At 37.4% G+C, this 24,404-nt stretch overlaps 1 protein-coding gene across 18 annotated transcripts in view; it reads left to right on the top strand.

Moving 5' to 3' along the window:
* Positions 1-577: 577 nt before the first annotated feature.
* Positions 578-24,404, top strand: part of FIP1L1 (factor interacting with PAPOLA and CPSF1) — a 78,963-nt gene continuing 55,136 nt past the window's right edge. For 3 of the 18 annotated variants that reach the window (XM_047854870.1, XM_047854876.1, XM_047854869.1), the window contains exons 1-9: positions 579-845; positions 2,021-2,065; positions 2,169-2,208; positions 9,917-9,974; positions 11,083-11,186; positions 16,076-16,140; positions 16,682-16,789; positions 17,251-17,381; positions 17,678-17,746. In XM_047854870.1, coding sequence (XP_047710826.1) covers positions 761-845; positions 2,021-2,065; positions 2,169-2,208; positions 9,917-9,974; positions 11,083-11,186; positions 16,076-16,140; positions 16,682-16,789; positions 17,251-17,381; positions 17,678-17,746 — 705 coding nt within the window. In that variant the 5' untranslated portion in view covers positions 579-760. Of the gene's footprint in view, positions 846-2,020; positions 2,066-2,168; positions 2,209-9,916; positions 9,975-11,082; positions 11,187-16,075; positions 16,141-16,681; positions 16,790-17,250; positions 17,382-17,677; positions 17,747-24,404 lie in introns of all 18 variants that reach the window. The other 15 variants (XM_047854879.1, XM_047854871.1, XM_047854881.1 and 12 more) reach the window with 8 other exon arrangements.

The following is a 24,404-nucleotide window of genomic DNA, read 5'->3' as shown; positions in this document are numbered from 1 at the left end:
TGAAGTAAACATATAGAAAATCCGAGGATTCACACCAAACAGAAAACGAGGGATACTTGTGCAAAGGACGGTAGTGGATGAGGGGGTCTTCGACCTTATGTGTAATGTTTTATTTTAACAAAGAGAATGCATTATTCATACACGAGCTCGGCTTTCGTTTGCTGTTAAAATTAAATATTCAATAAAGTAGGCATTGTTTTCCTCTCCAATGAGAAACGAGTGATAAGGTAACAATTCTGTGTCGAGTGATACAACACGTGAAGAACGAAACAAGGCCTTTAATAAGATTAAAACACAGACAAAAAAGTTGAGAAAGAAAGCGTTAAAGGACAAGGGAACAAAAGTACGCCGGCCGGCATAGGCAGCTTATCAGAGGAAAGGGTGGGGGAAGGGAACCCTCCCCGACGCAGGACGCCAGGGGAGAAGGCCACGCTAAAAAGGCAAAACGGGATTCCACAGGGGCGGCGCCAACCACGGCGCGCATGCGCAACCAGGTCCAGGTGGCCGGCGCCACGGAAGCGAAGCCTCCTAAAGACGCCGCGCGCTGGGGCTGCTGCTGCGCCTGCGCAGGCGGATCGCCGCCGGAGTCGTCTTGTTTGCAGGCTGAACGCCGCGGCCGCCTTTCCTGGATTTGAGTCTCGCGCTTTCTTCGTTTGCTCGCCGGCGGGTTCGCGCCCCTCTCGCGCCCCCGGGCAGCGAGGCTGGGAAGGGGTTGGAGGGGGCTGTTGATCGCCGCCTTTAAGTTGTGCTCGGGGCGGCCATGTCGGCCGGCGAGGTCGAGCGCCTAGTGTCGGAGCTGAGCGGCGGGACCGGAGGGGATGAGGAGGAAGAGTGGCTCTATGGCGGTACGGAACTTCCTGTCCCTTCTCTCACTCCCGGGTTCTCTCAGGCCTGTCCTCCCGGCCCGTCAGCGGCCGGCGTCCTGGGCCCCTCATGCCGCCCCTGGGGCCTCTGGTACGGAGCCTCCTCCGGCCTGAGAGTTAGGCCGAGTGCGGCGTGCGCGTTCCCGCCTCCCCGCCCCCAGCCTCCTCCCGCCCCCAGCCTCCTCCCGCCCAGCCCACGCCCCCATCACGCAGCCACCCCGCGGCAGCCGGGCTGGGCCGGGGGCTGGGCACCGGGCCGGACCCCGTCTCCCGGTCCTCCCCGCCGGGGATTCCCGGCCGCCTCGCTTCCTCGCTCTTTCCCCTACTGTTCTATCTCGATTCTGAGCTCTGTTGGTGTGTCTGTTCTTGCCCCTTGGCTGTAGGATGCCCTCCCTGCCCCTTTCTTTCAGAAACAGTCTTTCTGTAATAATAGCTAAATAAAGTTGATGCTGTAAAACTAACGTCTTGTTTCTTGATGGTCAGTTTGTATGGAATGCACCTGCAAGGGTACCTCCTTGTCTGAAAGTCGTGCTTTAAAAATAATTAATTAAAAGAGAGAGAGAGAGAGAGAAAGAGATGGAATACATTATGGCCCATAAAGAAAACCCCGAATGTCTCCTGTATTAAGGTGAAGTTTTTCTTTTTTAAGAGACTGCTCTTTAACCCACGTCATTAGAAGTATCTCATGTCCCTTAGCCTTATAGTTTTCAGTTATCTCGTATATATCTTTTTTCCCAAAAATAAGTTCAGTGCACTTTGTACTTCCCTCTTGAAAGGGACTTGACATCTAGCTTTTAACTTTTCATTAAGTCACAGTCTCTTGTCTGTTAATGATAACTAGATTTGAAAGTTAATTATTTATTCCTTACCTAAAATATGTGTTCTTTAGTATAGTAAAAGTGCACGTTTGAGCACCATGCAGCTCCTTGATGCTGTGGCTTTGACAAACCTGTAAAATTGTCTTTGGTGGCAAGATTCAGCATTAGTAATATTCTTTGGAATGTAAATGTGTAGGGTTTCCTTAACAAAGATCTAGAAATTTTTAATGCCTCTTAAATTAAGCTTACTTTTATAAAAGTAAAGTCATTTTTTTTTTTCATAAAAGACATATCTTGTTAAGTCATTATAAGGTGATCTAACTTTGGATGTGCTTATAGGCCCATGGGACGTGCATGTGCACAGTGATTTGGCAAAGGACCTAGGTTAGTGCTTGTGATGATCACTTCAGATTTTCATAATACTGGTTTCTTTAAGAGTGGTTTGTTTGTTAATTTTATTTATTTATTTATGTATTTTTTTTGGTAGATGAAAATGAAGTTGAAAGGCCAGAAGAAGAAAATGCCAGGTTAGTGGAACTTGTTGTCAATACTTCTGCAGATTGTGTGGTAACAGTGGTTCTGTTAACACATTGTCAAATTTATTTCATAGTCTTTGGCTTAATTACAGCATACTGACTTAAAGTTCACAGGCGTTGCTTCCGTTAGAATTTTCTATTTCAGGACCTAATCAGTTCTGTGTTTATTTGCTAGTAGCATAGGGGACAAAGTGTTTGAGGTAAGGGTTTGAATACTCTTCACTGTTAAGTACTTTGTACTCTTAAGTGAGTTCAGAAGTGGAATATACGATTATAACCATTAGACTAATAAGAAAAAACTTTAAAAAATGTTTTTGATAAAAAAAAAAGAATCCTTTAAATTACTAGTTTCACAATACCTTTGATGGTGTAGTGCACTTTGGTTATCATTTCCATGTTTTAAAATATGTAAAGTCAGATATTTAATGAATTTGTTATAAGATCGATTCCCTTTGTTAGACTACTAGAAATACATGACTGTCGTTTATAGAACACGTAAAAGCAGCTTGAAACTTCTCCAAATTTCAAAACAACTCACACATGGGAGACCGTCGACATGCTTACATTACTGATCAAATGTAGTATGTCTTGTACAAATGCCTTGATGTCCTGTAATGAAGGCATGGTTAAAAAAAAGAGCTTTGAAAGATTATTTGGTTTTAAAAGTAGAGAAAATACCATTTTACACCCGCTAGGATGGCTGTACTCAAAAAGAAAGTAACAGGTGTTGGTGAGGACATGCAGAAATTGGAACTCTCATACACTGATCGTGGAACTGTAAAAAGGTTTGGCTACTTTGGAGAACAGGCAGTTCCTCAAAAGGCTAAGCACAGTTACTATATGATCCAAGAATTCCAGTTCTACATAGATGCTTTAGAAAAATGATACATATCCACACAAAAACTTGTACATGAATGTTCATAGCAGCGTTATTTATAATAGCCAAAAAATGGATATAAGTGCCCATCAAATGATGAATGGATGGACAAAATATGGTATATTCATACAGTGGAATACTATATAGCAGTGAAAAATGAAGTGCTGATACCTGTAACAACATGGATGAATCTAGAGAACATTATGCTAATTTAAGCCAGTCCCCAAGGACTACATATTGTATGATTCTGTTTATATTAAAAGTAGAGAATAGGTAAATGCATAGAGTGGTTGGCAGGACCGAGGTCGGGGAAAATAGGGAGTGACTATTAATATACGTAGTGTTTCTTTTTGGGGTGATGAGAATGTCCTGGAATTAGGTAGTTGTAATGGTTACACTATTTTGTAAACATGAAAAGTCATTCCGTTGATTGCTTTAAACGGATGGTTTGTGTGGCATATGAATTCTGTTTCAAGCTGGCAGGGTTATACCTTGGAGATACGGTGGGTTCAGTTCCACACCACTCCAATAAAGTGAGTCAGATGAATTTTTGGTTTCCTGGTGCCTGTAAAAGTTATGTTTATAATGTTGTCTCTCTCTGTTTTTTTTTTTTTTAATAGTTTCAACTTTTTTTGAGAGAGAAAGAGGAAGGCAGAGATAGGGACAGAAGATCCAAAGTGGGCTCTGCTCTGACAGCAGCAAGCCTGATGCAGGGCTCAAACTCACAAACTTCGAGATCATTACCTGAGTGGAAGTTGGACACTCAACTGACTGAGCCACCCAGGGCGCCACTATACTGTAGTCTCTTAAGTGCGATGGTACTATGCCTAAAAGACAATATACGTACCTTAATTAAAAACTATTTTTATGCTAAAAAAAAATCCTAACCATCATCTGAGCTTTTGGCAAGTCATAACGTTTTTGCTGGTTGGAGGGTCTTTGAAATTGAACTCTGCTGACTGATCAGGGTGGTGGCGGCTGAAGGTTGAGGTGGCTGTGGCAGTATAAGACAATGACCTCTGCCACATGCACGGACTTTTCCTTTCACGAGCGACTTCTCAGTAGCACATGATGCAGTTTGTTAGCCTTTTGATAGTAGAACTTCTTTCCAAATTGAAGTCAATCCTCTCAAACGCTGCTGCTTTATCAGCTAAGTTTATGTAATATTCTATATTCTAACTCCTTTGCTGTCATTTCCACAATCTTCACACCGTCTTCACCAAGAGTAGATTCCGTCTCAAGAAACCACTTTCTTTGCTCATCCATGAGAAGCAGCCCCTCATCTGTTCATGTTTTGTCCTGAGATTGCAGCAATTCTGTCACATCGTCAGGCCCCACTTCTCATTCTAGTTCTCTTGTTATTTCCACCACGTCTGCAGTAACTTCCTCCACTGAAGTCCTGAACCCCTCCCAGTCATCCACGAGGCTCGGAATCAACTTCCAAACTCCTCTTCATATTTGATATTTGGACCTCTCCCCATGAATCATGGATGGATTTTTTTTTTTTTTTTTTTTTTAATTTACATCCAAGTTAGCATATAGTGCAACAGTGATTTCAGGAGTATATTCCTTAATGCCCCTTACCCATTTAGCCCATCCCCCCTCCCACAACCCCTCTAGTAGTCCTCTTTTTGTTCTCTATATATTTGTCTCTTATGTTTTTATATTATTTTTGCTTCCCTTATGTTCATCTGTTTTGTGTCTTAAATTTCTCACATGAGTAAAGTCATATACTTGTTTTTCTCTGACTAATTTCACTTAGCATAATATTCTCTAGTTCCTTCCACGTAGTTGCAAATGGCAAGATTTCATTCTTTTTGATTGTCGAGTAATACTCCATTGTATATATATATACACCATGTCTTCCTTATCCATTCAATGGATGAATGTTTTTTTATTTTTTGTTTTTTTTCTTATTTATTTTTAATTTTTAAAATTTACATCCAAGTTAGTTAGCATATAGTACAACAATGATTTCAGGTGTACATTCCTTAATGTCTCTTACCCATTTAGCCCATCTCCCCTGCCACAACCCCTCCAGTAACTCTGTTCTGCATATTTAAGAGTGTCTTATGTTTTGTCCCCATTCCTGTTTTTATATTATTTTCCTTCCCTTATGTTCATCTGTTTTGTATCTTAATGGACTGAGCCACCCAGGTGCCCCCATCTGTTTTGTGTCTTAAAGTCCTCATATGAATTAAGTCATATGATATTTGTCTTTCTCTGACTAATTTCTCTTAGCATAATACCCTCTAGTTCCATCCACGTAGTTGCAAATGGCAAGATTTCATTCTGTTTGATTGCCGAGTAATAGTTCATTGTGTGTGTGTGTGTGTGTTGTGAATATATACATATATATATATACGTGTATATATATATATGTATATATACACACTACATCTTCTTTATCCATTCATAATGGATGGATGTTTTTAATGGCATCTCGAATCATGAATCCTTGTCAGAATGTATTCAGATTATTTTGCCCAGATCTTCCAGACAACTGGAATCATGGTCTCTGACAACTATATGCTTATGAAATGTGTTTCTTCAGTAATAAGACTTGAAAGTCAAATGACTCCTTGATCCATGGGCTGCAGAATGGATATTTGTTATGGGGCATGGAAACATTAATCTCCTTGTGTGTCTCCCAACAGAGAGCTCTTGAGTGACCAGGCACATTGTCAATGGGCAGTAATATTTTGAAGGGAATCTTTTTTTTCTGAGCAGTAGTCTCAACAGTGGCTTAAAATATTCAGTAAACCATGTTGTCAACAGATGTGCTGTCATCCAGGCTTTGTTGTTCCACTTTTAGGGCAGAGCACAGGCAGAGTGGATTTAGCATAATTCGTAAGGGCCCTAGGATTTCAGAATGGTAAATGAGCATAAGTCACCAGCTGCATTAGCCCCTAACAAGAAAAGAGTCAGCCTGTCCTTTGAAACTTTGAAGCCAGGCCTTGACTTTTCTTGAGCTGTGGAAGTCCCAGATGGCATCTTCTTCTAATAGGAGGCTGTTTTATCTACATTGCAAATCTGTTTAGTGTAGCCACCTTTATGAATTATCTGAGTGAGACCTTCTGGGTAACTTGCTGCAGCTTCTGTATCAGCACTTGCTGCCTTGCCTTGCACTTTACGTTACGGAGATGGCTTCTTTCCTTAAACCTCACGAACCAACCTCTGTTAGCTTTGAACTTTTTTCTTGCAGCTTCCTCACCTCTGTCAACCTTTACAGAATTGAAGAAAGTTATAAGGGCTTTGCCCTGGATTAGCCTTTGGCTTAAGGGAATGTTGTGACTGGTTTGGTCTTCTGCCCAGACCACTCAAACTTTATATCAGCAGTAAGGTATTTTTACTTTCTTATCATTCGTGGCTTCACTAGAGTTTAGCTCTTTTAATCTTCTTCAAGAATTTTTCTTTTGTGTTCACACCTTTGCCAACCAGTGGCAGAGGCCTAGGTTTTGGTCTTTGACATGCCTTCCTACTAAGCTTAATCATTTCTAGCTTTTGAATTAAAGTGAGAGACCTGTGGACTCTTTCACTTGGACACTTAGAGGCCATTAGAGGATTGTAAATTGACCTAGTGTGGATATTGTTGTGGTTCAGGGAATAGGCAGCCTAAGGAGCAGGAGAGAAAGAAGAAGTGATGGTTGGTCAGTAGAGTGGTTAGAACACACAAAATCTTTATTAAGTTCACCATCTTAAGTGGTTGTGATTCATAGCTCCCCAAAACAATTATAATAGTAACATCAAGGAGCACTGATCACAGACCACCATAATAAATACAATAGTGAAAAAGTGTAAAATATTACCAGACTCACCAAAATGTGACAGAGACACAAGGTAAGCAAATGCTATTGGAAAAATTGCACTGCTGGGTGACACAGTGTTGCCACAAACCTCAGTTTGTAAAAAATTTATCTGGGAAGTGCAGTAAAGTGAGGTGTAATGGAGCCAAGCATGATAAAAGGAGGTATGTATGCACTTGTTAAAAAGTGAATGAAAGGAAGAAGTAAGACATAGAAATAGAACTACCTTAAGGGATGCTGAAATTATATTTCCTCACTTAAAAATATCCCCTTTATTGGAAGACTTTTTTTTCACTCATTGCTATATCATCTGAAATTTTATCATTCAGTTTTGAAATTTGGTCCAACCCAGTTCCTAACCCTAATCTCAGTTACTCACAAAGTTGATTTGTGTAGCTTATAGTTATGAAAGTAATTGAAAATTTCTTCATACTGCTTTTTAATTGATGAAGAATCAATGGATAATGCTACAGATTCATAATTAAATACCTTTTTTTATGAGCTAATCTTTATTCCATTAATTTTGTTAGTATTGCTTCTTGGTTACAATCCTTGAAGCCTATTTTTTGATTGAATGAATGTCCTTTAATTTTTTTTTTTTTTTTTTTTTTTTTTTTTATTTTGGGACAGAGAGAGACAGAGCATGAACGGGGGAGGGGCAGAGAGAGAGGGAGACACAGAATCGGAAACAGGCTCCAGGCTCTGAGCCATCAGCCCAGAGCCTGACGCGGGGCTCGAACTCACGGAGCGCGAGATCGTGACCTGGCTGAAGTCGGACGCTTAACCGACTGCGCCACCCAGGCGCCCCTAATTTTTTTTTATACTCAGTGTGATTTGTTTTTTCTTAAATGTTTGTTTACTTTTGAGAGAGACAGAGACAGACTGTGAGTGGGTTAGGGGCAGAGAGAGAGGGAGACACAGAATCCGAAGCAGGCTCCAGGCTCCGAGCCGTCAGCACAGAGCCCAATGTGGGGCTTGAACTCACGAGCTGTGAGATCATGACCTGAGCTGAAGTCGGAGGCTCAACTGACTGAGCCACCCAGACGCCCCTTAGCGTGATTAAATGTATTGGAGGGAAGCCTCTACCTTCCTTGAGCATTACTGTCAAAATGTCTTTATATTCTTTATTAAAAATTTATTTGGAGAGCTATTAAGTTTATTTCATTCTGTGGAAAAGTTCTCTTAAAGCTTAATTTTTCTAGAAAAAGCTTGTAATTTTATATTTGTAGCATTTTAATGTTGATAGGAATTAAAACTTTTAGAAGTATTTGGTAAGGCATGTTCACCAAACCCATGTTCTGGTATTCAGCTTGGACTGATCAGAGTCCTTGCTATTAGAGTTCTCCCCAGCTTCTTTGTGACCAGTTCATTGTTACAACTTCTTAACCATTGTATTATGCTGTGTAACTACACTGTTCCATGGCATAAAAAGCATGCTAAACTTGTTTCTGGCTACCTAGAAACTTACTTAAGCAGGAGGTAAATGTACTGAAGAATTATAGTTGCATATTTTCTTGGGTCAAGCAGTAAAACAATGAAAACTTCACATTCAAATTTTCAATTATTATCTTTATTTTGCTTTATATGAGGATTGTACTACTGTAAAATACCACTATAGAGATTGCATTGACTTCTATAAAACTGCTTGACAAAATGAAGTTTAGAAGAGATAAACAAATGTAATGAAAAGAGGTTTGAGCTATATCGACATCTGGATATCGTTCTCCGAAATCCTACTAAATGTGAGTTAGTTGCTTTGTACTTCAGTGCCTTTATTTGTAAAATGAGTTTAATGGTTAATTCCCACTATCAAAATCCTAATTATGAAATATAAGAAACCAATTACAGGGGCGCCTGGGTGGCTCAGATTGCTAAGCATCCGACTCTTGATTTTGGCCTAGGTCATTATCTCAAGGTTTATGAGATCCAGCTTGGGATTCTCTCTCTCCTCTCTCTGCCCCTCTCCCTTCTTGTGAGCACATGTGTTCTCTCTCTCTCAAAATAAATGAATCATTAAAAAAAAGGAAGCCAATTACACTATAATACTATAAGTTTTATTTGATGGTTAATGACCAGATGCTTGAGTCTCATGAGAAAAGAGGGGTTTATTTTTTTATATCAGTTTTGCTTTAATAAGGCAAATACAGGTATTAACTGGACTTTAAAAAGTTATTAGTTTTGGGCGTGCCTGGGTGGCTCAGTTGGTTAAGTGACCGACTTTGGCTCAGGTCATGATCTCACAGTTTGTGGGTTCGAGCCCTGCGTAGGGCTCTGTGCTGACACCTGAGAGCCTGGAGCCTGCTAAGAATTATGTGTCTCCTCTCTGCCCTCCCCCTCTCATTCTCTGTCTCAAAAATAAATAAACATTAAAAAAAAAAAAAAGTGGTTTTTTTAATGCATCAGAATTAGGTCTGGAGCTCTTTATTGGCACCAAATTGGAAGATAGTCTTCTAGGAAGATAAGCTTTTCTTTAATCCTAAAATGTATTTTTCATGCAACGAAGAACGTATGTCCAATAAGATAGGTGAAACAAAACCAGAACGGATCATGTGTGTTAACTGAATACTGGTAGAGTTAATGTGGTCATATTAAAGTTCTTCAGTTCCTCGGGCGGCAGGAACGGAGGAAACTGTGTATTCCGTAGCCTTAGGCAATTTTAGTAGTCCCTGGCACATGGTGGATGTTCAGTAAAGAGTTAGGATAAGTAAAATTAAGTGTGATGAAGATTTTTTAAATATTAAAAAACTTGAACTATACCCCACTGTCAAGTTGCAAATTTCATATCATTAAAAAATTGTAGTGGCAGTTCCATTCTACTTTCGGTGTTGAGTCTGGATTTTATGCAAGGCAGCAGGAATGGTGGAATAACACAGGCAGCTTTTGCCATCCTTTTTCTTATCCAGTGGAGACCGTAATTTTAGGAAATTATCAGACATAGCTTAAGAATACTAGTATATCCTGTCTGTACCTCTGAAAAGTAATACCAGACTTATGTGCTTATCTTTATTATTCATAGTGCTAATCCTCCATCTGGAATTGAAGATGAAACTGCTGAAAACGGCGTACCTAAACCGGTAACACAAGGCTTTGAAGTCCAGTTACTTCCCTATGTGAAGTCTTTATCAGTAGTTTCCTGTTCACTAAGGAAGAAAGCCAAAAATTTAAGATGACTTTCAGTGTCCGGCGTGATCTGGCCCCGTTTATATCTCCAGCCTCATCTGTTGCCATCAAAAACATAGCGATGAGAATAGTGGGAAGAGACTTCAGATGAAATGGAGCATGTGCAAAGACGTGAAGTTTAATCCTTTCAAGGAACTGAATGATTGTAGCTCAACTAAAGATTATAATGAGACTCATTTTGAAGGAAGACTTTAAGTCCCACAGCACAAGTTTGAGTGCCATAATTTTTAGCAAGACAATTCTTTATATAAGTGATAGTCTCTGACCTCATTCATGCCTGTTAAAAGTGATGTGTTTTGGATTGAACATGTATTCTTGGTCTTACAAATATTTTAACATTCTGTTTCTATATAAAAAAGAAAGAAAGAAATCCTTACTCTGCAGGCTTGAATTGAATACAAAAAAAATATTTTGCCTGAGGTGATCTACTTTTTTATTTACTGTTATGTGACTGACCACAAAATAGCCTTTTGGAGCCAAATACAACCTTCATAAATGGTCCTACTTTTTACTCCTAAAACAAGTATTTCCTCAGTCACTTGCACCCTGGGCCTCGACTAGCTACAAATGAATGACAAGAATTAAGTGAGCTTCTCCGTAACGATTTGGTGCTTTTTAACCATGACGCTGTGACTCTTAACAGTATCCTCTTCATATTCTTGCCAAAAATTTCTCACTCGATTTTTTTTTATAATTTATGTTCTAGATATTTTAGTACAATGCCTTAGATTTGTTTTGCAGAGAAGCATTTATAAATAACAGGAAAAAATATATGAGGTGTTATTTACAAAAAGATGCTGAAAAACAGATTTTATTTCACATTCTTATCCCATTTTATCATGTAAAACAAAAGTTATAAATGAGGTAGCAGTGCTATGAGATTATAACTTTTTTTCTCTAAAACTACTTCCAAAATCACAAAATGATTACTTTTTCACTTATTCATATTAGGTGTTGAGATGGATTATTGAATGTATTCTGTAATTGTTTATGTTGGTATAGAAAGTGACCGAGACTGAAGATGATAGTGATAGTGACAGTGATGACGATGAGGATGATGTTCATGTCACTATAGGAGACATTAAAACGGGAGCACCACAGTATGGGTAAGTTATTTTTAACTAACGATTACGTGCCTCAATGCAAGGTAGTGTGCTTATCTCGAACCAGTAATGGTTGATTCCATATTTTTTACATTTTTCCGTCTTACCATGCAATGAAAGAACTCTTGTTAAAATTTCACCATGAGTTTCTAAAAGAGCAGATCTTAAAAGTTCTTGTCACAAGAAAAAAAATATATTACTGTCTGGTGACGGATGCTAACTAATCATTTTTCAATATATAGTATCAAGTTATTATACTGTACACCTAAAATTAATACAGTGTTGTGTCAGTTTTATCATGATAAAAAGAGATTTCACCATGAAAATCTTTCTCAAAGATAAAGTTAATTTATTAGGCAAATTACGTGGAAGCAGCTGTTTTTGATTTCTAAAATTAAAGTGTTTTTATAAATGAATTGAATACTACACATTCTTTAGTTAGAGTTAAAAAACCTTAAATTACAGTTTTCACCTACATTGTTCTTCCATTATATTATCCACAACTGTGTTTAGGTTTTTAATTTATTGTCCAGTAAAAATGGTATCAAAAGTGTTTCTTTTTGCTCCTCATAATGTATTTTTGAAGTTGTTCATTGTCCTGTAGACTTTTTAAGCCAATATGTTGTATCAAGTTTTATAGTCTATAAATCAAGTGAATCGACTGTCATTAGCTCGTTGAGCACATAAAGAATCTTCCAGAAAAGTTGGAAGGGAATATATTAAAGTACAGAATGTGATTTTGTTATGGTGGTAGAATAAGAGTCCATATTTTTTCTGTGTTTTTTCAGATTGGATGTATAATGTGGTACATTAGGAATGCATTAGGAACATTCAACTTTCATTAATTGCACTGTAGTTCAGTAAGCAGCCTTATCTGGAATCAAGCAGTATATACATAAATACTTTTGAGTATTTTATTTCTATAGCAGAGCCATTTTGTTCAGTTATTTTAGGAGCTTAAAGGTAACTCAGTTATTGTTGTGGTCGGTTTCACATTATAATAAGCACTGCCTGTGTAATCTTAAAACTCTAGGGAGCAGGGTTGAGAAGAGACTTCTTCATATGAGGGGTAGATTGGTGTTCCATCTCCACTTAAAGAATTAGTGTTGGGCTTCTGTATAATGCTGATAGGCCTTTGCCATCTGCATTATGCAAAAGGAACGCTGTAATCCTTGTGTTTAGTAAATACTGTTACATAAAATTATTTGTATCTGCATCTATAGAACAATTAAAGCAAATGGTGAGGTGTTTTTTTTTTTATTAACATCAAATTTTTAAGAATTGTTAAAAATTGTTAGGAATTGCAATCAAATGTTAAATGTATATAGACTCCCACAGTACTTTTTCTGAACTTTATTTCTTATAGCAATTTCCAGTTTCATGAAATATGGTTATTTTACCCATCATCTGGATTATACAATTTACATTTTGCTAGGTCTGCTTTATCATTTATATGGGTAAATGTGTATATCTCCATCTATCTATGCTTACACCCATTCTTCAGTTGATCTACTTTTTATGTTTTTTATGCATTTCAAAGTAACTTTTATAGATCTTTCTGAAGGGTATAGAACTTACTTAACCTTGATATTTCAAGACCTGTCCCTTGAAAACTGAAAGATCTTGTGAGAAAATGAAGTTTGATGAACATTTTGTGCACAGAATTTTCAGAAGCAAGTTTAAAGAGCAAATTGTATTCCGGGAACAATACTAAACGGATTTATTGTAAGCTGTTAGAAAGTACAAAATAGCATTTTTTTAGGTAACATACTTTTGTTACGAAGTTCATTTTCTCTAAGGTATGAAGGAAAGCAAATTAAAAAATTTTTTTAATGTTTACTTATTTCTGAGAGAGAGAGACAAAGTGCAAGCAGGGGAGGGGCAGAGAGAGAGGGAGACACAGAATGCGAAGCAGGCTCCAGGCTCTGAGCTGTCAGGCACAGAGCCTGACGAGGGGCTCAGACTCCCAAACCGCGAGATCATGACCTGAGCCGAAGTCAGATGCTTAACCGACTGAGCCACCCAGGCTCCCCAGAAAGCAAATTTTAGAGTAGGAATAATTTTTTTTTCTTAACATTTATTCATTTTTGAGTTCATTTTTGAGACAGAGACAGAGCATGAATGGGGGAAGGTCAGAGAGAGAGAGAGAGACACAGAATCTGAAACAGGCTCCAGGCTCTGAGTGGTTAGCACAGAGCCCGACGCAGGGCTCGAGCTCACAGACCACGAGATCATGACCTGAGCTGAAGTCGGAAGCCCAACCGACTGAGCCACCCAGGCGCCCCTAGAGTAGGAATAACTTAAGTCATATAGAGAAGTAGTTTCTTACCTTTGAGATTCATCCATCCATTTAATAAACAGTTTTTAAAAAGTTTGGCACTGCATTAATTGATGAGAATATGAAAAGTAATAATATCGTCCTTATTAGAAATAGTGAGGAAGACAGACATGTGAGCAAATACTTTCAGTGCAGTTTAAGTGCTAGAATAGAATGTACAAGGTGATTGGAAAGCTTTGAGAGGAGAGTTGCTAAAAAGCCTATGTATTGAAGAAAAAATCCTAGAGGCGGTAATATTTGAATTTGTTTGAATGATTCTTGAGACAGAAGAGGACTGATGATTTAGCAGGGACACTACTGCGATGTGGTGGAAGCCTGGCTTAGAGGAACATGGCTGGAGGATACAATAGATGGGAAAAAATGGTTGAAACCACTTTAGGGAATTAGAACCTTTAAAAGTTTATAGGCAGGTTTATAGGCAGGAATTAGAACCTTTAAAGGTTTATAGGCAGGTTAGGTTATGTGAAAAGATAACTAGCAGCAGTAGTTGAGATGGATTAAATAGAAATTGGTTGATCTATTTGAGTTGTCCACATGAGATGATAATGCAGACTAAGCCAGTGGCAGTAGTATAGGGATGGATGGAAAAAGATACTTGAGTGCATAATAAATAGAAATAACATGGTTGTGGATGCAGAGTGAGATAAAGGACTCAATGACTTAGAGGTTTTAGAGCCCTTAATTGAGTACCTTACCGTATATTAGCATGTGTGGGTAATGTAGGAGGAGTAGGTTAAAACACATTTTTTTTTTTTATGCATTAATTTTGAAGTTCCTTTCGATATCCAAGTATGTAGGATCTAGCACCTAGAGAAGCCTGACACCTCATGGGAGGCTCATGGAAGGTATCATATTAGCTTAAGTGTAATTTTCCAAACAGCTAAGCTTCTTTGAACACAATGAATACAAAGCCTTAGTAGTTTTAAAAACAAAAGTGATGTTTCAAAGGCAAATGTGGAAGGGAAAGTAGCTAGGTAGGGAGCAAAGAAATTCATTTATTGAACTTAAGGTTAAGCCTTTTATAAATACTATTTTGTTTTATGCTTTAGCAATTCTGTAAGAAGACCATTGAGAGATAGTACTTGATTTTTGTGCATTTAACTTGTAACAGCTGGAACTTTTGTACATCATATATAGATAACCAAAAGGTGCTTTTGCTGTGCTGAATTTAGATTGTTGAAATGTAAGCAGCATGGGGCAGGAGGCATATTTGTTCAGTTCCTCATTCTCTTTCTTTAGCCTAGAGCCGTATTTGATGTATTGTTGGTGTTTAATCATTTACTATGGGAATTAATATCAATGAGATGATTGAAGCGTTTCAAGATTGTAATGGTAGCACTACCTGACCGTAACAGTTTAATTCGGGCTATTTCATACTTTTTGCATTTATAGCAGTGGAGCTTCATACAGTTACTTGAATATTTTATTACGCTTCCTTATCATTTTATTTTTAAGCAGAAAACAAAAATCATAGTGCTAATGTAAATTACCTAAGTCTCATAAATTTAGTACATTGGAGGAAAAAAAAATGGAAATTATTAGGCAGATCAGAAACAGTGAATCTTTACAAGTCCAGTTGCCTGAACTTGGGAGGGTAAAGAAGCAAATTAAATAACATGAATATTATGTGAGAAATATATCATTGAGAATATTGTCTATTATTTTACGTCTTACTAATTATGTAAGTCTCTTTCTGTTATTATATTTGATTTTCCTCCTCATGCAAGAATGCATTATATGGAAAAGTTAGGGAACTGTCTGTAAACCCATATTACAGAAAATTTATACAAAGTCCGTGAGGTCTTAAGTTACTTAGCCAAGGTTACACAACTAATAATTGACAAAACTTATATTTGAGTCTGGGGTCTGAATGCAGATTTTGTATTTTTTTCCTTTATCATGTGTATATTACATTTAAAAAGTATAGCTCAATAATTTTTTCAAATGTATACATTCATGAACCCACAACCCAGGTCAAGATATGGAACATTATTAGCATTCTAGAAATTTGCCTTTGTTTTCCCAGTCCTTAAACACTGACTACCACCAAACACTGTTCTGCTTTCACCCTAGATTTATTTTTAAATGTAATATAAATGAATTCATTTTATGGGTAAAAGTATTCTGTGGATATTTGGAAAAGGAATTATCAACAATATCAAATGTAGGAAGGACTATAAGGAGGTCACTGGACTCGGGAACAAAGTGGAGAAATTTCATTCTTGCATGATTGCTGTTATGTTGTAGGTGAGGAAATGCAGACAAAGTGATAGAGATGGATTTCCTCTTAGCCCCGTTTCTTGTGAAGTTTGTTACAGTGAGATGCTTAGTGGCTGATAGGTTTTCAGATGAAAAACAAGTTGAGACTTTTAAAAAATATTTTTTTCTCTTACTGAGCAAGTGACAGACTTTTGAAATTAGTTTAGAACATTTTCTAAAATGTGTCAGTCATTAGTCTGTTTAGTTACTATGTGGGTGTATAGTTTGTTTGTACATGTTGAATATATTGCTGTTTTGTTTACATTTCTCAGGATAATTTTTATTTTGTTTTTAGGAGTTATGGTACAGCACCTGTAAATCTTAACATCAAAACAGGGGGAAGAGTTTATGGAACTACAGGTAAAACTTGTATTTGCAGCTGTATCAATAGGAAAATAAGTCGAATGTATGAATAGGTCATAAGTTGTATTACACCTCAGTCAAAAAGAGCAGTTTTTCACCATACATCATAGAGGTGGACAAACTTTTTCCGGAAAGGGCTACATAATAAATATTTAGGCTGTGTGGGTCACAGGGCTCCTGTCACATGGTTGGTTTACTTGTTTTACAGCCCTTTAAAAAAGTAGACTTTTCTTAGCTCACAGGCAGTACAAAAAAAGTGATTTCAAACATGGAAGTTAGCAACTTCCTATTGGTACAGGAATTCCTTATAAGTAACAAGTCCCTAATCTCTCAATCCAGTTTATTTTACAGCTACTCCATAAAGTTTGATCTCGCTTTTTATTTATGCTAGTCTTACTCTAAATGCTGTGTTTGGAACCTCTGCCATATTTAGTGGTATCAGTGGTAAAAAGGTGTCAATGATTTCTATTTACCTGTGGTGTCTCTCAGTTTTGTGCTGATAATAGCTCCTTCACCATTTTGTAATTGTATAAAATAGGAACAAAAGTCAAGGGAGTGGACCTCGATGCACCTGGAAGCATTAACGGAGTTCCACTCTTGGAGGTAGATTTGGATTCCTTTGAAGATAAACCATGGCGTAAACCCGGTAAGATTCCTGTGGACTGTATCTGTTTCGAAAGATTTTTAGTATCAACAGTCATTTAGAAGAGTATTTTTAATGTAATTTTTATTGTCTTAATTACAAGAGTAAGATGACCTGTATTATTAAATCTTATTATTTGCATATTATTTTATCATGACACCATTTCTAAAGGAAATACGTTCCCCCACCATGATCATTTGTTTCTTAAGTTCCAAATATGAGTGACATATAGTATTTGTCTTTGACTAACTTATTTCACTTAGCATAATATTCTCTAGCTTAAAGGAGATACTTGTGATCAAAAATTTTTATAGTCCTATTGCTTTATATTAGTAATTGGGAAAATTAGAAGGGGTGATAAAACTGACGGAACACTAAATTTTTGTTTTTATAGTTTATATTTTGTATGCTGCATAAAAATAGAATTGAAATATTTATACACTAATACTATGTTTTATCTTTAGGTGCTGATCTTTCTGATTATTTTAATTATGGGTTTAATGAAGATACCTGGAAAGCTTACTGTGAAAAACAAAAGAGGATACGAATGGGACTTGAAGTTATACCAGTTACCTCTACTACAAATAAAATTACGGTAATTAGTAAATATTCCAGAATACCCCAGCCTTTTCTACAGTCCCAAATAAACTCCCCCAGATAAATCGCTTTTTCCCCATAAAGGTGGTTAAATGCTATAAGATAGTTTAAAATTTTCATTCTTTTTATCATGTTTGTTTTTTTCCCCTTCCTTCCCTTTCAGAGTTTCATATTAATGATTATCTGATGTTCTTAGTTTCAAGTCACAGACTAGCTACAGCTAGTTTGTCTTTATGTGGCCTATCAATTAAAAATTATGTGGTATCTTAATGGGGAATATGTTATTTAACTTAGGCCGAAGACTGTACTATGGAAGTTACACCAGGTGCAGAGATCCAAGATGGCAGATTCAATCTTTTTAAGGTGAATTTTAGTAAATTATCCTTGGTTGCTCTCATTTTTTTGTTCTTGAGTCTGCTCCCATACCACTACTCAAGGGATGAGGTTAAAGTGGAAATAGCTACCTTTTTTCCAAATCTTCAGCTTCCTGGTGACTTACAAATTTGCTGATTGTTGTTTTATCTCCACTTTGCAAGCATGTGAATTTATAGCCTATTATACTAACATATGCCAAGTAAAACTATTCTTGCTGTATGTTGTGATTTTATTTTGAATTATAGTGTATGTTTGCTTGTAGGACATAAAAGTTCATGCCGATAGGCTAAGCTCTCAGTTCAGATCATGCTTTATCAGAATGGGAGAATTATTTTCCTAATTTTCTTTTAAAAAATGATAAGGAAGATGGCATACTGCTTATTATCTTTATGACACTAAAATCATTGGTGTAACGTGTCTTAGAGTTTGAGATGTCTCAAGAAGCTTGGCCGTTTTAGAGAGTCTCTAAGAAAAGACTCAACAGAATAGGATAAAGCCATTAATGTGTAAAATTAATAACTTAAAAGGATTAGGTTTAGGTAGGTACTTGCAGGTTGTTATTACCACTTGGGTATCAAGTCTGAATTCTGGCTTCTCCATTCCATATGATCACAGACCCAGTCCAAAGAATAATACCGTATTTTCATACTTCTGCAATACACAGCAACCTACAAACTTTTCTCTAAAATACCTGATTGTGTACTCTTTTTTCCTTTACCTTAATTCTTAGTTCTTGATTCTTGTATTGAACGACACTGGAATGAAGACTGGGAGTGGCTTTTAGATTGGGTTGTGTACTCAGGGAACTTTGTGGGCAGGAACTTTCCTGTGATCCTTTTGGGACTGCAGCCCTGGCACCAAAATACTGCCTTATGCAATACATGTGCTATATCCGCAGATGTAGCCGCTCTGCTGGACACAGTTCTGTGTAGAGAATTTAATTTTAATTTACATCCTACTTTGGGTAAGTATTTGGTTCTTGTTCTGCTGTAAATCTTTTGAAAGTGTGTGATGATGTCTATTCTATTTTAAATGGCCATCCGGTTCTTTTTGGTGCTCTCTTCTTCAGGGATTGAATATATTGTACTTGATTCCAATGAATAGATAGGAAAGCTAGTTGTCTTGATGATGAAATAGTTTGTTTGCAGTGGTGCTTTTTATTTTTTTCTAACAAATGAAAACAAGGTGCCTTTGTAAAACTGCCAAGTTCTGTATACTTTGTCTTTTTGCAGTAGACTTCTAAAACTAAGGAATAAAAAGAAATTCCTAGGGGCTGGTCTCTCTTTTTTGGAGAGAGAAGGAGGGAGAGAGAATGAATCTTACGTAGGCTTCATGCCCAGCGCAGAGCCTGACTCTGGGCTCAGTCTCACCACTGTGAGATCATGACCTGAGCCGAAATTGAGTTGGATGCTTAACCTACTGAGCCACCCATGCACCCCAAGGTCTCTCTGTTTTTTGTTTGTGTTTTTTTTTTTTTTTTTTTAAGTACATGTGCTGCTGAAGTGAGCACTAGAGTCTGGTCTCTTCTTGGAAGTGTCACCATGAATGAGTTTTTAATATACATACGGTCTATCAACATTGTTTTGAATTTTCTTTGGGTTATATGAGAGGGAGGGAGGTCATTGTTCCATTCTCATTCATTTGCTTCCAAAGGAATAAGCGTTTGAATTTGATGAGTATAGTTTCATGGTTTTATTTGCCTTGATAATGGGCATTAAATATTTATTCATCTGTTAGAAATACTGATTTGGGAACAGGGTGTATATTTTAATAATGTGTATGGCTCACATTTTTTATGCATATTGTGGTCTGTAGGATATATTTTATTGATGTTGCTCAGGATCTGCAACTACTGGTTATATGTGAGTGTTTGGCATTTTCAGGCCACAATTTACTTGACATTAAATTTCAGATGAATTGCTGTCACCTTAAATAAAGAAATATCATTGTTCAGGTTTTTGTAGGACTGTTATTCTTGAAAAAGTATGAGTTGTTTTTCATTATCTGTCCTGCAACTCTGGAGAATACAAAAAATATTATAAGGATGTAATTGGTATCCCAAATATGCAGAGGCAAATTTCTTAGGTATTATTAACATTGAGTGTTTATATATAGTTCCATTCTGTTTCTGTGTTTTCTTAAAAGGGTAAAGATGCAGTGTTAGAGAAGCATTTGCCATTCCATTTTATTTTATTTATTTTTTAAAGTTACCTGCTTTTTTTTTTAATGTTTATTTTTGAGAGGGAGAGTGGGTGCACGTGTGAGCGAGTTGGGGAGGAGCAAGGAAAGAGGGAGACAGGATCTGAAGTGGGCTCTGCTCTGGCAGCACAGAGCCCGATGTGGAGCTGGAACTCACGAACCATGAAATCATCACCTGAGCTGAAGTTGGACACTTAACTGACTGAGCCACCCAGGTGCCCCAAAGCATACGCCATTTTGATCAGAGCCTTGTGAGTGTGGAGAACACACACAAAAAAGTATTGCGGATGAGGAAATGGCTTGGTCAAAGAAAGAAACTCAGTTGAGTAGAAGTGGATGAGAGTAGTATTTAAGAAGTTAGCCGGATTGGATGAGTTCTTTTCGGAATGGAATAGAAGAGAGATTGCTTTGTGAGGTGTGGTTCAATTCTAGAAGGCCTAGAAACAAGGAGGATGAGTTGGAGGAATTATTCCCTGTTTGTGAGCATGAAAGTGACATACAAGTAATATAATTTTGGAAGTGACCTAATAAGTAACAATTCTGGCAGCAGTGTAAGGTTGAAAAAAGGAAGTCTAAGCTCTTACCCATTAATCCACTGTTTGAACTACAGTTATTAGGATTGGTGATTGAGAAGGAAAAGGACTTCCCCAATTTTCCCGTTACGTCTGAGCACCTCTAATGTGCACAGCACTGTGCTAGATACCATGGGAAAACAGACTCTGTATTTAAGGAGCTCATGGTCTAAGTGATGTGTACGTATGAACTAACCATGATATATTGTGAGAAATGTTATGTTAGTGGTATTATCAAAGTGCAGTAGGGAGTTGAGAGGATAGAGTGGATTGTCCTATGATACAGAGTCTAGAAGGATTCAAACATGATAACCGAAGATGAGTGAGTTTTCATTAGAAGATGGGGTGTAGAACATTGTAGGCAGAGAGAGCAGTATGAGCAAAACCAGATAGCATGAATGGAGAGTTGGGGTAGATGAGAGGTATTACAGGAGAGAAGCCTAGAAATGGCAGAAATGGGGCACCATGATGGGAAAGACCTTAATCTGAAACTAGTCTACAGACATTTGTGTAGACAATAGGAAACCATTTGAAAGTTCTTGAGTAGAATAGTGTGAGCAAATTTGGTTTTTAGAAAAAGAACTTACAAGTGTTCTCTAGAATGTAAGGGGGAGAAAAGGAAGTCAGAGACCACATACAGAGCATTTGCAATACTGTAGAAATGAAATGAATAAGGACCAGATCTTAAAGTAGTGAATGAACAAAGGGGACAGATTTAAGAATCATAATTTAAATTCTTTTCATGTCTACTGCAAAGATACTTGTTTCATCCTTGATCAACTGAGAAATAAGCAACCTACCAGCCCCTTTAAATTTTTGTTGGTTTTTTTTTTTTTTTTTACTTTCTTGTTAAGTAAATTCTCAAACATTAACAAGTAGATAAAATAGTACAAATGAACCAAGTAAGTACAAATGAACCAACAAGTAGATAAAATAGTACAAATGAACTTGTTAGTTTAAGTTCATATTTGAGAGAGAGAGAGAGAGAGAGAGAGAGAGAGAGAGAGACAGCACCACATGAAAGTGGAGGAGGGGCAGAGAGATAGAGAGAGAGAATCCCAGCCCGGCTCCATGCCAACAGCGCAGAACCCGAGTGGGGCTCAATCCCATGAACCATGAATTGTGAGATCATGACCTGAGCCGAAATCAAGAGTCAGACACTTAACTGACCGAGCCACCTAGGGACCCCTTTTTTGGCTTAATTTTTGTTTTTGTTTTCAGTGAAATGAAAGGAGATGAAGTTTAATAGAAAAATAGTCACTTAATTGGTTATAAAAGCAGTTGTGTAATTTTATAATTCGGAGTGAGGGGCAAGGGAAGAGTGACTAGTGGGAATGGGTTACATAGTATGTGTGAAAAAAAAATTGACCACAATCTTCTCTTAAAATATTTTTATGTCTGTATGTGCACACACATGCATAGATGATTTTTTTTTTCCTCTGTGTATGTATAAGCTGTGTTTTGAAATTTCACAACCATGTGTCTGTTATTGTCCATTATACCAAGCATTCATTTGTACCCTTTTAATTTGGAAGCACGTATCTTTCATTTCTGGGATATTTTCTTCTATTATGTTTTTTACTTTCTCTCTGCTTTCTAATGTCTTCTGGGCCTCCTATTCAAATATCGCACTCCTTTTTTTTTTTTTTTAATTTTTTTTTTTTAATTTTTTTTTTTTTTTCCAACGTTTATTTATTTTTGGGACAGAGAGAGACAGAGCATGAACGGGGGAGGGGCAGAGAGAGAGAGGGAGACACAGAATCGGAAACAGGCTCCAGGCTCCGAGCCATCAGCCCAGAGCCCGACGCGGGGCTCGAACTCACGGAGCGCGAGATCGTGACCTGGCTGAAGTCGGACGCTTAACCGACTGCGCCACCCAGGCGCCCCTTAATTTTTTTTTTAATGTTTATTTAGTTTTGAGGGAGAGAGAGAGGAGACACGAAACTTGCAGCAGGCTCTAGGCTGTAAGTTGTCAGCACAGAGCCCGATGTGGGGCTCAGACTCACGAACCTTGAGATCATGACCTGAGCCAAAGTCGGATGCTCAACCTACTGAGCCACCCAGGCACCACCGCCCCCCCGCCTTTTTTTAAATTCCTTTTTAATTAAATATCGGACTTCTTATACCGGTCCTTTAATTTTCTCTTTTACTTTCCACCTCTTTGTCTTCCATTATCTGGGAAATTTTTTCCACTTTATAACCCTTCTGTTCACTGTCATTTCTGTGGTTATATTGTTAATATTCAAGAAAATTTTTCTTTAGTATTTAACCTTAGTGTCCTGCTGTTGTTCATGCATGCAGTGATATAGTGTTTTTTTTCTCATCTGTCTCTCAAAAGATATTTGTGTTGATGATACGTTGTTTGTTTCATTTAGATTTTCCTGCATAGTGTGTTTGTTGTTTTTGGCCTTTGACTGACTTTTCTCAAATGTTTGTTGGTCCTTGGCCATTCACTCACAAGGGAATGGGCCACTCAAAAGGTGATTGGGAACTCTGAATATGAATAAAATTTGCTATAGGCTTTTCTGTAGGGCTAAGCATTTTTAGTAGTCCCACACGTCAGTATCTTTAGGTTGTTTTGTTTTTTGTTTTTGTGGTGATTTGATTTTTTAGGGAATAGATTCCAGTGGCCTGCCTAGAGGGTTTATACTTACCTGATTTAAATGTTCTGGAAACTGGAGTTGTCCAGTTGCTGAACCTTTTGGGGTTCTGCCATGAGAATCATAGTATCTTTATTTTCTTATTGCTGACTTAGGATTCAGGTTTCTTTATTCTGCTCAGTTACTATCTTTTCATCTGTTTTCAGAGTCCCAAATTTTATTGTGTTCGCAGTCTTTTTGTTCTTGTGGGTTGAAACAAAATTTTGGTAATTTATATGGTTTGCTACTTTTCCTTTTTTACCTTAACATTTATGTGGCAGATGCCTTTCTGGGTTATTAAAGTTTTTTGATAACATTTTAAATAGTTGCATGATGCATTATTTGGGTGTAGCACACAACAAATTTCTTTTTAGATATTTTGTTTGGAAGGTTAACCTGTGAAGGGTAGCTGAAGGAAATTTCATAAAATAATTTAAGTTTTGGTACATTGGTAGCATAATTTGGGTAAATATTGAGCTTCTCAAGGTTACAGACTTCAGTCAAACTTTTGTTTGGATATGTAAGACCTGACATGACTTTGTGTTTAGAGAACCTGTCATGGTATCTTACAGTCATTTCTTAAAATATGAGATCATATTAAAAAATTATCTCATTCTGGTTAAACAAATTCTGTCTGTAACCCTGAGTGCAACATCTGAAGAAAAACAAGTGGATGCAAGTTGATTAGGAGACTTGCTAAAATGGCAAGGACTTTCAGAATTAGTAAGAGTATTTTACAAGGAAATAAAGGAGAAAAGAAAACTAAGGAAACACAAGCAATTTTTACATGTTTAAAAATGTACTGTCTTCCTGATGTCTTTTCCCCTGTTGTAAATAATTTTTCATCTTTGCTCTTTTTTTTTCATCTTTGCTCTTTCTTTTTTTCCCTCCTCTTTTACTTCTTCAACTCTCTTCCCATTCCCCTCCCCAGTTTTTAATTGAGCATTGACTATGTTAGGAAGCAGCTCTGATTTAAGTAGGGAGGGGAGGTGAGCATTATAGACCTAGACTTTGTGATCTTAGAGTTTTTCTGACTTAATGGGAAAAGTCGTGATTGATTAGATAATTGGGCCAAAACTCCATGTCCTGTGAAAGACTTTGAAGTGACATTTAAGGTGAATCCCAAAGTCAGTCAAATAAAAATATATACTGAAAACTTATTCCAGGCACTGTTTTTAGGTATTGGGATACAGATTTGAATAAAACCTAAATGCAGTATAAATCCTTGTAGTCCAT

The sequence above is a fragment of the Prionailurus viverrinus genome, chromosome B1 (genome assembly GCF_022837055.1).
Source record: "Prionailurus viverrinus isolate Anna chromosome B1, UM_Priviv_1.0, whole genome shotgun sequence".
NCBI lineage: Eukaryota > Metazoa > Chordata > Mammalia > Carnivora > Felidae > Prionailurus > Prionailurus viverrinus.
The sequence above is the reverse complement of the archived record's forward strand: the minus strand, read 5'-3'. Positions and strand labels throughout refer to the sequence as shown.